Consider the following 13,083-nt stretch of genomic DNA (forward strand, 5'->3'; position numbering starts at 1 on the left):
TATTCCACATCCCTCCCTCCTTCCCCTCTGTCGGAGTGGTCTGGCAAGAAGGAATTGAGGGTGGGGGGAGCGCGCAGCTCCCCTTATAGTGCGATATAGAGGCGCCACTCCAGGGGTCGCAGCTGTGCTCCCCCACTACGGGCACTGCTAAGGGAAAAACTTCCGGCACCGGTGCATGTGGCAAGCACGCACACCTACTGTGGAATAGACAGGAGCAACACATCTCGAAGAACGCCAGTTATGGAACAGGTAACTGTCCTTTTCCTTTACTAACCCTCTCCTTCATGCTGGTCTGCGTATACATACTACTTGAGACCTCTAGTATGGCTCGTCCGCAGTGTTCAATTTATGCATGGGCTATCAGAGAATGAGGCTTTAATGTATTTATCATCATATTAGCCTTCTCCCCTTTAATGGTGTCCACGTACTGCTGTAATATTTTGAGTAGCAGAGAAGGCTGAGCCCTCAACTCAAATATGTAAGAATACTGGGAACAGGGTAGATTTCTGGGAAAGGAAATAATGTTAGAGTTTTCTAACACTACAGGGCCCAAACCTAAGACCTACCTTTGACATAATGTTTGCCCTCAAGGGTTCTTCTCTGCAGTAGTGCAGTCCTTATGGATAAAGACAATTTCTGTTGAATATATCCACGTATGTTCTTTTGAACAAAATTGAAACTAAATCCCAGTACAGGCATGAATGTGAAATTATTAAAAACATGTCTCTTTAAAGAATAAATACAATGTAACAAAGTGACAAATTGATAGTGCAGAAGTGATTTTATGTAAGGCCCAAAATTAAAGGAAATACTTATCTTCTGCTTTTTCGTTTTTCTGTGGAGCAATGAAATTATACACAGTATTAAATCTTGACAATGAATGACAATCTTTTTTATAAAACCTTATGGATGTATATGCGCCCTTTTCATATGCAAAAGAAGTGAAGTGTAGACTATAACCCTTGGAACAATTTATTTATTTAATTAATTATTATTTTTTTTTTTTTGTGACTTCAAAGTTAAGATCCACTGTCAATGAGCATTTATAATATTCTAATGAGTAAAAGATACCTTAGGTACCTCGTATATTAAGCATTTCAGTAATCAATACACTCAATTTAAAAAACCACTTCCAAATATAAAATTACTTGGTTGAAATTAAAAACTTAATTCTTTGAAGAATTCTGTTCTCCTACACACCTACAAATACAGAACGCATATTTAACTGTAAAATATAATCACTGTCACACGCAATAAACTGCTACTCTATTCAATATTACTAGATATAGACAAACACTCCAACTAGACTGATTAAGAAATGGCAATGGATGTGTACAAAATATATCTTAAATTGGTATCCTGTTGCATAATAAATACCATTAAATAGTAGTCTGAAAGAATTGTAGGTTGCCACAATCCAAATATTTTAAAAGCCAAAGGAACCTTCTCTAAAAGTAGCTGATAAATTAGGTTATAGTTTCTTCTATTCTGTGGCTATTTAATTATATCCTTACAGAAATCCTTTCTGGGGGACAAATACTAAATAAATGTTCTGAGCACTCAGTATATTACTAAGCCATGCTCTTTTACTGTAGGCAAATAGAAAAACATGTTTTTGTGCTATGAGAGAAGGACTTAATAGCTTTACTCCATCACACCACCTAAGAAACGACACTTGTTATTGATTAGCTATTTTCAGATGTCACATTGAAAAACAGAATGTGATAACACACATGCTTTTTGAGATCTCAGGGCTTGATTCTACAAATGCTGTCTCCCATGCTTAGTCACTAGTCATGCATTTCTGTTGGTGGGAGGCTGTGTATTTTCTACACGTATGTAATCTTTATAGATAAAAAAAATCTGTGTTTTCTTACCTGGGCCATTGCCTGTGATTAAAAGTACCCAGGACAGGGTTTGAGAACCTGAGACAGTCCTGGCAGCAGAATTACTACCGTTGGCAGATATGTCAGAAGCTGATGGCATCCTACTGTGGATGTGTGTGTTCTCAGAACTGCTTACACTGAAAGAAGAACCGTTCTATCAGCAGTTGGGTTGCCAGGCATCTGTTTTCAACCAGAATGCCTGGTCGAAAAGGGACCCTGGCTACTCCTGTCAGCACCGCTGACCAGGCCATTAAAAGTCCAGTTGACGGCGCAGAGGGGCTAAGGCAGGCTCCCTGTCTGCCCTGGTTCTGCGCGGCTCCTGGAAGCTGTCAACGGTTCCCTGCGGCCCCTAGATGCAGGGGCAATCGGGGAAGCTCCACGTGCTGCCCCAACTCGGAGTGCCGGCTCTGTAGCTCCCATTGGCTGGGAACTGTGGCCTGTGGGAGCGGTGCCTGTGGGTATGGTGCCACCTGGCCACTCCTGCGCCTAGGAGCGGGGCCGGACATGCTGGCCACTTTTGGGAGCCATGCAGAGCCAGGGCAGGCAGGAAGCCTGCCTTAGCCCCGCTGCGCCGCCGACTGGAAAGCGACTGGGTAAGCGCTGACCGGCTGGAGCCCGTATCCTTAACTCCCTCTCTCACCCCCGGCCCCAGGTCACCTTCTGCACCCAAACTCCCTCCCAGAGCCCGCACCCTCTCCTGCACCCTAACCCCCTGTTGCAGCCTTGAGCCCCCTCCTGGAGCCCTCACCCCAACTCCTTCCTGCATCCAGACTCCCTTCTGGAACCCGCACCCCAATCTCTCATCCCCGACCCCACCCCAAAGCCCGCATCCCCAGCCAGAGCCCTCACCCCCTCCTGCACCCCAACCTCCTACCCCAGCCCAGTGAAAGTGAGTGAGGGTGGGGGAGAACAAGAGACTGAGGAAGGGGGGATGGAGTGAGTGGTGGTGGGGCCTCAGGGAACAGGCAGGGCAGGGGGCAGGGCAAAGGTGTTTGGTTTTGTGTGATTAGAAAGGTGGCAACCCTAATCTGCAGTCATGCAGTTTTCTGAACTTGAGTGTAGCAAGCACAGTTTCAGTGTCATGTGGATGTTTTTGTTACCAGAAATCATGCGTAGGCTGGTGAGCTGGTGAGGAAGGAAAGCAAAGTGCACAGCCAAGTACTTTAAGGCCCCTTCTTCAGGGTACAGTTAATCGTTTATATCAAAGGACATAACCAACACAAAATAAAATGACTCAACTGAAGAATAGCGGTCATAATCCCCAGAGTCTTTTTCCTGCCTTAACTAGCCTTGAGGAAAGAGAGGACACACTCAGTGATTTCTGTTTTTTGGGGTTCCTTTTAGCAAGTTTCTAGCTCTCATAGTTGTGGAGAAAAGCGAAGTGAGTACACCCTAAAGGTACAGAAACCAGAAGACAAATAAAAAGAACCCAGTATTTATTATGTCTTTTTTTTTAAAAAATAATCTGATTTTTGAGGTTTAAGTGTTGACTTCTCAATGCTTGGGTTTGGAAATACTGCACAATACCTTTCTCTGTGATCCTTGTGGATCCAGCAGGGATAGGCAGTGATCCCTTAATCCTTTCAGGGCAGCTACTTTGCCTTGTCACACCATGTTATGTACTAACCACTCTCTGGACCAGTAGTTCTCAACCTGTTTACCATTGTGGACCACATATGCAGCTCTGTATTATGTGGGCTTCATCAACACAATATATATACTACCCATACATCTTAAAGAAAAAAAGGTTTTGTAATTGTTATATGATAGCAATATGATTCAATCAATATAGTACCTTTCATTTCAACACCAGCAAATGTCTACCATGGAGCATTTTAAATTGGCACTGTTGACTGTTAAATTAATTAATTTATTTCAAGGGTGGCATGGCATTGTGTATTGCCACCCTCACTTCCACGCTGCTGCTGGGCTGAGCACCCAGAGAGCATGGCTGTGGAGCCTGCCTGCAGAGATGGGGACTGTCCCCTATGCACTGAGCCACACATGCAACCATTCCCCCAGCAAGGGACTGTCCCTCATGCACCCAGCTCCCCCACCTATGGACTACAGTTAATGCTTTGTCATAAATCATACATCTTTCGCTTTCTTTACTGTGGCACTGGAGAAGAGAAATTACTGTATTAAATGAAAAGTAATGCCATTGTGATAAATCTATGTAGATTTTGCTATTCACCAAAGAATACGTATAAAGTATCACAAATTTAAATAAATTGAAGAACTGCTAAAAAAAAAAAAAGCTAATAATAGATGTATCAAACTTTTAGTAGCCATTTAGAAAAAATGAAGCTAATACTACTTGAATTATCCATCATTACAGAAAATTAATATTTAGTGGTGACAAAAATAGATGGGGCTCAAAGAAACCCCAGTTTACTATTTACAAAGTTTATTTTTTAGTCATTGATTGGACTTCTAAAGTACTTCTCCTTGTCCACACAGAACCTAGTCTGACTCCTTTTTGTGTTAATCTGAAATAGGAAGAGAGTATTCTCTCTTTTTATAGCATCAGTATTATAAAGGAAAGACATAAGTTTAGGTCAGGCTAAAAATCAGACTTGACTTCCCTTTTGTCACCTGATGTGTTGATGGGTGCACAATTAATGTCACAGAAATTTGTATCCCTGTATGGGGGGAGAGTCATAATCTAGTAGACATTTACATTATATTAATTGTGCTTGCAATTTGTAGACACTGAAAGGGAGAACAGGCTTTAAAAGAAAGGGAGAATCTGTCCGCTTAAGAATTTGTTTATAGCTGTGTCGGTCCCAGGATATTGGAGAGAGACAAGGTGGGTGAGGTAATATCTTTTATTGGACCAACTTCTGTTGGTGAAAGAGACAAGCTTTTGACCTACAAAGGTCAACTCTTCTTCAGGTCTTAAGAATGTGTAAAGTGGAAATAAAGTTTTAAAGAAAAGTTTCAGAAATATTTGTCAAGATGCTCTATAAACTTTTTGATTTTCTCCTACAGTACTGCAGCCTCCACTTGAGTTCTCCACTTCAGAGCTGGTATTTCAGTCAAGAAGCATACATTTAGAGATTGCTGATGAAAGTCTGAGCACTCAGGTAAATAAACACACATGTTTTTATGACTATTCTGAGCCTAATCTTTTACTTTACTGGGACTGTAAAAGAGGTACTTGTTTAAATTACATTGTGTGTTCTTAATAACTACATAATTTTTTTCTAGTGTGTGTGCTTATGGATTCCAAAGTGTTTTTATCATTGTTCTAAACTGCTGTGAGTTTCATATTGGTCTCTAAAAATTATGACTTTTGCTCAGTTTCTGGCTTAGACTTGATTTTACCCTCTGATTCATGAACTAAATTATGCGCACCATGGGAAACGGGCTACCACAATGCATGAGCAGTAGTTGACTTTTCAAAGATGTCCAGTGATGATGCGTACTGTGATCATGTCTGAGCTCATACTTGAAGATTTTTTGCAGCATATTTTATGCAGACAGTTAATAATTCATGACATACTCTTAATTTTATAAGTATGAGTTTTTCTTCTTGAAAAAGCCTTTGCAGATCCCCCATGTGGCAATCATATGTTGTGCTTCATGATCGTAGGAGCATGCTAGCACAGCTTAGCATTTGGGTAGCATGCTCACACTGATTATTTTGTGGAAGTTCTGTAGCTTGTGATACACAGGAGATCAGACTAGATCACAATGGCCCCTTCTGACCTTGGAATCTCTGAAGCTACAGATCCAAAGTACCAACAGTGGTATAGAAAGGTTAACCTTTCCCCCTTTATTTTCTTCAGTTCCGCACTTTCTGCTGGTGACAGTGGCGTTGGAATTATTTCCCTCATCCTTCATTGCATAGTTACTATTTTCCTTGACATTTTTAGTTAAATCCGTAGTTATTTTAGGTCTTGTTTTTATGTAGCAATTTGTTCGTTTTTTGTAATAGTCTTGTTAGGATCCTTTATTTTTGGATCCAGAGAAGCATTCATAGTTTAAAAGTTGTCCTTCATGCCATAATAAAATGTCTGACATGACCATCACACCAGGTGCTTAAAATGTATAGGAGGAGAGATAATCCTTTCTACTTGTTCAAGATCAATTTTTCACCTTTTAAATTTTCCCAGCCATGGTGGGTGGGTAGGGGGAAACAAGAATGCTAGATCAGAGTCCATATTGTCACTTTAATCTGCATAGGTATTGGAGGATATATACTATATAGCCCAAGTTAAAGTTTCCTCAAGAAGCCTCTGGAAAGGGTCCTTCTGGAATCATGAAAGAGATGAGCTACATTCTCTTTAATGATCTATTTAAGATACTTGGGAAGTCATTGTCTTCTAGCAGATCCCCTGAATTTCTCTATGTGAAGGGTGATATTTCTTGAATGAAGAAGTTAGAGGAACTCTGTCCTTTTCACCAGCTATCTCCTTGATCACCTCTCTCTCCTACTGGTGACATCATGGCCTTCCAGGAGATAATAGTGTGGGATAGTTTTAATCTATGGAGTAGGCTTAGGCAGCTTATAATGCATGTCTGGCTGGCTAAGTCTTGACCCTCATGAAGGTTAGTTCTTATAGCTTGCCTTCAAGGTCACATTTACACTGCCGCTGGCAGTGTGCTTCCCAGCTTGCATAGACAGTTGAGCACTATCTCTGCTCGAGCTAGCACACTAAAAATAGCAGCATAGCTGGAGGTAGATTGGGCAGTTCGTGGGCTAGCCACCCAAATCATACCCAGGGGGTCTGATCAGGTTTATACTCGGATGGCTCAGGCGGAGGAAGCATGCGTCTGTCTACCCGAGCTGGAAGCATGCTCCCAGCTGCAGTGTAGATGTACCCTGACAGGCAGTCTAAGAGGACTAACATTCATGAGGGTCAAGACTTAGCCAGACCTGCATTATGAGCTGCCTATAATGCATCTCAAGTTTTGTCTCATTCTCTCTGGTCTGCTGTGGCCATTCAGGGATATCACTGGTTCAGGACTTCAGATAAAAGTGCTGGAATTGCCTTTTTGAAGGCACACAGCCTTTCCAGTGTTAAAACCAATGATCACTTGAGCAGACTCAGACTAGTTTTTTGGCCCAGTCTTTTCAGGGTTTTAGTCTGTCTTTAGGATGAACGTGCTGTCCTTTAGGTGTGAGAAATAGTATCAGCTGCACTCAGGTGACTAAATTAGATATCCAATCTTAGGGTAAGCAAAGGTAGTTTCAAAGTGCCTTTCATTTCAAAGAGAGTTGGCTTAGGGAGAGGGCTTATCTTCTGTTCCTTCACAGAGGCTACTTTATACTCTGATGCAATGATGTTGGGACCTCAGTGGGCAGCCAGATGCCAGTATGTTTCAACAGTATTCCCTTTTTGCAGCCTTCTCCTTCTGGAGATAACTTATCCCGGTTTCTGCCAGTAACGTTTTGGCTAAGGACCTGGTGTGTGCTGAAATTTATCCAAAAGAGCTACAGTTTTCAGTTCAATGGCATTTCTTATACCCTGGCTCTTTCCATATATTCTCATGAGAAACTTTTGAGGGGTGAAGTCACAACCCTGCACCTGGGGATAATGTAGCAGATGGACGATCCACTTTACTAGGGCAAAGGTTCTTATTCTTGCTATTCAGCAAAAAAAAAGGTGGGTTTTTAAAATTGGCTCTAAACTTTTGTAATCTCAACAAGTTTTTCAACAGAAGAATCTATATATGTAGTATCTTCTAGAACTGTAATGTCAGGTCTCTTTGATAGTGTATCCAGTTCTTGCAACATTTCACCGGTACCAGTAGAAGTTCTCCCATCTGCATTTGCCTTACCACCACTGCTATCATAAATGCAGTTAATCTACTTATCACACACTAGTCCATTATTGATAGCCAACTTGCTATTACTCCAGGTTATTCTTATTACATTGAAGAAATCCGTGTCATATTTAAGATTTGAGAAAATGGTTTTCCTTCCTAGGTAGGAAACATTGTTCTTTGTGAATGGTGAGTGCTGGCAAGTGTGCTATCTGTGAACCATGAGACATGCTTATTTTCTTACTTTACAGGTATAAACTGCATACTCTATTGCTCTCTAGAGTGCTCTGTTGAACTTTGTGTCAATTGTTTCTTCTTTGTAGATAAAAAGCACAACATACAATAGTAACTTGTTTTCAACAGGAAAAGCTTAATATTTAGTGATGTGAAAAATAACATAATGCTTATTGCATTCTGTCATCTTGCATCCTTGTTTACCTACAACTGTTTACAGAAGTTTGACCTGAAGAATATCTCAAGGCAACCGGTGACATGGCAATTAGATCTTGATGGTGCAGGAAAAGCCATAGAAGATGGCATTTTTAAATTTAGTCTGTGTGCTGGAGTTCTTGATCCAGGACAAAAAACTAGTATCACCGTAGGCTTCTGCCCATGTAAGTATTTTTCTGAATTTGTCAACTTTTATATAAATGTTTGTTTGTTCAAGATTCCATTTCCAGAGGTGTATTTAAGGCTACTTTCACTGTGAATCAGCACATTTTCTTTGCTGAAATACGTTTGAAGAGCTAATTTGCTTAGATAGCCAACTTTGGTAAAAACTGAAATAAAACTATAAACAGCCCCTTTCTTGAACTCCTAAGTTACATAGGTTGAAGCCAGGAAGATAGGAAATGCTACTTTTATCTTTAAACTATCTAGTGCAACAGGTTCCATGATTATGCCAATGGAAAAAACCCCTGTTGAAGCTCAGAGAACTAAGAGTGCTGCAGTCTGGACAGCTCAGGAAAGGGAAATTGCTTGAAACATTTCTTCTGTCTGTATAGCATAGGATACCTGAGACCTTTTCTTGGGGAAAGCTTAGGGGAATGAGAATAGATTCAAATTAATGGGTTCCTCTGTGAATTTAAGGGACACTGGTTTCAGGCTTTCATCTCATTCTAGGACAGTGTCTGAATGAGGCTCATAACTTCTATTCTAAGTTTGCAGAATTCCAGGATTCTTTCTTCCGACTGATAGCAGGACATCCAGTGCATGCTGAATGAGGGCAAACTGGTAGAAAAATTCACGCTCCAGGCTGCAGTAGAATCTGCAGACGCTGCCTCTTGCTCCTTAGCGCCCAGGGTTGTCCTTCATTGCGACTCATGGCTCCAATCCAGTGGTCTTCCTAAAGAGGTCCAGATGATGTTGGAAGACCTCCCCTTTGACAACAATAAACTGTTTAGCGATAAGATGGACAAGTCCCTTCATTTCCTTAAGGACTCTCATGCCACCCTGTGCTCCCTGGGCATCTATACCCCAGCCCCCATCCTCCCACAACAGCATCCACCCTTCCGCCCTTGTCTTTGCACCAGCTATCAACCATACCCCCCAGTGACCCTTTGAAGCACCTTGCCATTGCCCTCGCTCCCAACGGCCCCGACACACTTCTTCAGCCACCTCGGTAGCCTCAACTTCCCACCGACCGTTCAAACAATCGTTTTGACTCTCACGTCTAGAACTGCAAACTATCACAATCCTTCCGGTTGTACCACATGTCATATTCAGGGGCTGCCTTGCACTCTTCACCCGCAATTGAAGCTTGATCACCTTTGACTGCTAGATACTGGACATCATCTGTCAAGGATACCTGATCAAATTCCTTTCCTTTCCCCCATGCCACCTACCCGGGGGCCGCCCATCAGACCCTTACCCAAACTATTTTCTCAGCAAAGCCACTGCCCTTCTCCACAAAGGTGCCATAGAACTTGTGCCGCACTGCCACTGTAGTCGTGGCTTCTATTCCCCCTATGTCCTCATTCCAAAGAAAGGGGCTAGTCTGTGCCGCATCCTGAACCTCTCCTACTTAAACAAATTCATCTGCAATTTTTGCTTCCGGATGGTCACACTCCCTCTTATTATCCCCGCCCCTTTCCCATGGAGCCTGGTTCGCGGCTCTCGGTATGAAAGATACCCATTACCAATTCTGTGTCCTCCCCTTTGGGATCATATTTATGAAGGTCTTTGCGGTCGTGGCAGCCCACATGCGTGGACTGGGCCACACCCTATTTCCTTACATGGATGACTGGCTTCTGGTGGCACCCTCTCATTCCACCTCCTGACCAGCATATGCACCCTGCATAGCCCCCTTCACAAATTAGGAGTCTGCATCAACAAAGAAAAATCCAGCCTCTTCCCTACCCGCACACTTACATTTATAGGAGCACATTTGGACTCGGTGGCAGCCAGAGCCTTTCTCCCCAGGGACTGCTTTACCATTCTTGTTTCCCTTAGTACCATGCTCTGACATGGTCCACGCACGTCTGCCCGCCAATGTCGCTCCCTTTTAGGAAACATGGTGGCCTGCACTGCTGTTACACCACATGCTTGTCTCTATATGTGCTGCCTCCAACCTTGGCTCCGCACAGTTTACGATCCACAGTTAGAACCACTCACCAAGCTGCTGGTCCTCCCTCTCCTGGTGCAACCCATCCACAGCCTTAGTGGGCATGCTCCCTCACCACAGATGCATCCTTAGTGGGCTGGGGCACCCTCCTGGACAGGCGCACAATTCAGGTCTCTGGTCCATGAGAGAAGCATGGATGCATATCAATATCCTTGAGCTCCAAGCAGTTCATCTGGCCTGCCAAGCCTTTCTGGACTTCCTCCACTCCTGCCACGTACAGATACTATCAGACAACATGACGGCAGTCATCTATATAAACAAATAGGACAGCGCCAGGTCCCCCTCTCTGTGCACAGAAGCCGTCCACCTGATGGAACTGGTGCCTCCGACACCAAATCACCCTACACGCAGTACACCTCCCAGGCACCAGCAACACTCTGACAAACTCAGCCGTTCTTTCCATGCTAACCACAAGTGGAAGCTCCACGACCGCACTCACCAATCTCTTTTCTACCAATGGGGCCTCTCTTCTACCATGACCTCTTTGTGATGCTCTCAGGGCAGTGTCCTTCTCGTTCCCTGGATTGCACGTCTACTCTACGCCTTCTGCCAACTCCCCTTCTCCCCAAATATAAAATACACAAGGACCGGGAACAGTGATCCTTTATAGCCCCCTCCTGGTCTCGCCAATACTGTTACACTGATCTTTCACCTCTCTGCTCGCCCATTCCCCTCCCCAACATTCTGAATCGTCTGATGCAGGACCGCAGCCACCTGCAACACCCCAACACATACCCCCTTCACTTCACAGCTTGATATTTGGTTGGGGATCCTGTGTAGACCAGGCCTGCTCTACACCTATCTGCAACATCCTCACTAATAGCGGAGGACGTTCCACTCACATGTGTTACTCTGCCAAATGGCATTGCTTCACGGCCTGAGTGAGTCGACATAATATTCCTACCAACTCTGTCTCCATTCCTACTCTCCTAAACTACCTCCTTCATCTCCGCCAATCAGGCCTAGCGCACTCCTCCATCCAAGTTCACCTAGCTGCTCTCAGTGCCTTCCTTCCTCCTGGGGATGGCTCCTCTGTATTCACGCATCCAAAGACCTCCAGATTTCCTCAATGTTTTTCCTCCTGTGCGACAGTCCATCCCGCCTTGGAACCTCAACCTAGTGTCCCCTCTGCCCTCACCAAACCTCCTTTCAAGCCTCACCCACCTCTCTGTGAAGGTTATCTTCCTGGTGACTACCACCTTGGCAAGGTGATGGCAGACCCCCCCACCCCCAATTCACCCTCCTTCATAAGGATGAGGTTTCCCTGTGTCTCCGCCTCAAATTCTCCCCAAGGTGGCTTCCTCCTTTCACCTCAACCAAAGTATATACCTCCTGGTCTTCTACCCCAAACGTCATGCCTCATTCCTGGAGTGTGCCTTCCACTCCCTCGACGTCTGTCGGGCGCTGGTCTTTTACTTCCACCAAACCCACGCCTTCCACACATCCCTGCGAATTTTTGTCGTCATTGCTGAGCGTTGCCGTGGCTCCACCCTCTTTACAATGCTACTCCAAGTGGATCTCCCACTGGATTGAAAATTGCTACAAACTGTTGGGCACCACGCTTCCACTCAGGATCACAGCCCACTCTACACAGGCTCATGCCATCACATCTTCCTTCCTAGTGGATGTACCTTGGCAGGACATATGCCAGGCGGCGACCTGGTCTTCTGACCATATCTTCTCCATTCATTACGCCATTGCTCCCTCCATGATGACAGATGCCACCATCGATCATGCTGTCCAACACAATTGGTCTTTCCAAGACCCCTCGCGTCTGCCTCCTTCCTGAATACTGCTCACTATTCTCCCACGTTTGGAATCCACATAGGGATCAGCCCTTGAAGAAGAGAAAGTTACTTATTGTAACTGGAGGCTCTTCGAGATGTGTGGTCCCTATCCTGCCCTCCTCCCCCTCTGCTCCGGGCTCCTCTGCTGCTGAGTAAGAAGGAACTGGAGCAGCGTTGACCTATGCAGCCTTTTAAAGCCTCAGATGCACCATGTGGCTGACACATGACACACGTGTGGATCAATGGACACTGCTATCAACAGTTCCGGCTCTGGCGCACGGCGCACCTCCGCACCCACGTTTGGGATTCAGATGGGGACAACACATTTCAAAGAACCTCCAGTTACAGTAAGTAACTTTCTCTTACATTCGATTGTCACTTTGAGTAAATAGCTGCTCCTTTGGGGCTGGAGTTGCTTCATGTGTTCAAAGTATTTATTTTCCCTGATGTATATCTATACCAGTGCGGGGTAGATTATTTTTATCTTCTTAGGGGGTGTGACTAGGTAGAAGCAGCAGACATGGAAGGTAATTTTAACTGCTGAATGTTGGAGAGACTAATTTCCTTTTCTTTGACTCATCTTTTTAAAGAAACCTGACGAGAAATATGCTAAGACCCAATGTTTTGGAATGCACACTGAGAAGAAGGGGCAATGGAAATGGGGGAGGATGGAAATAAAAAGGTGGTGTGGGTATTGCCTTTTAGCGCTTTCAAACATTCTGTATGTGGTTTAGCAATTGCGAGTCTGTATTTATTTTACAGATTTTTTCTCCTTTCTGAGCCACCTACTTTTTGTTATGTCCCCTGTTCTCTGTTGTCATTCAAATAATAGAAAAATCACAAAATAGAGGGCTGTAACTTTACTTCCTGAAGAGGCAGTTTTAATACACATACATTGAGAGATTATCTATGTCTACACTAATGAATGATGATGATAAAATAATCAGCCCAAGACTACAATGCAAAACATAGACGTTTTCATTTGTTTTTCATTCTGAGAAAATGTTATTTTTAT

At 43.8% G+C, this 13,083-nt stretch overlaps 1 protein-coding gene across 1 annotated transcript in view; it reads left to right on the forward strand.

Moving 5' to 3' along the window:
- The window catches only part of CFAP47 (cilia and flagella associated protein 47), a 286,241-nt gene that overhangs the window by 86,847 nt on the left and 186,311 nt on the right, over positions 1-13,083 (forward strand). Inside the window, exons 23-24 of the mRNA XM_008174468.4 lie at positions 4,878-4,972; positions 8,113-8,272. Coding sequence (XP_008172690.4) covers positions 4,878-4,972; positions 8,113-8,272 — 255 coding nt within the window. The remainder of the gene's footprint in view (positions 1-4,877; positions 4,973-8,112; positions 8,273-13,083) is intronic.

The sequence above is a fragment of the Chrysemys picta genome, chromosome 1 (genome assembly GCF_011386835.1).
Source record: "Chrysemys picta bellii isolate R12L10 chromosome 1, ASM1138683v2, whole genome shotgun sequence".
Classification (NCBI taxonomy): Eukaryota; Metazoa; Chordata; order Testudines; family Emydidae; genus Chrysemys; species Chrysemys picta.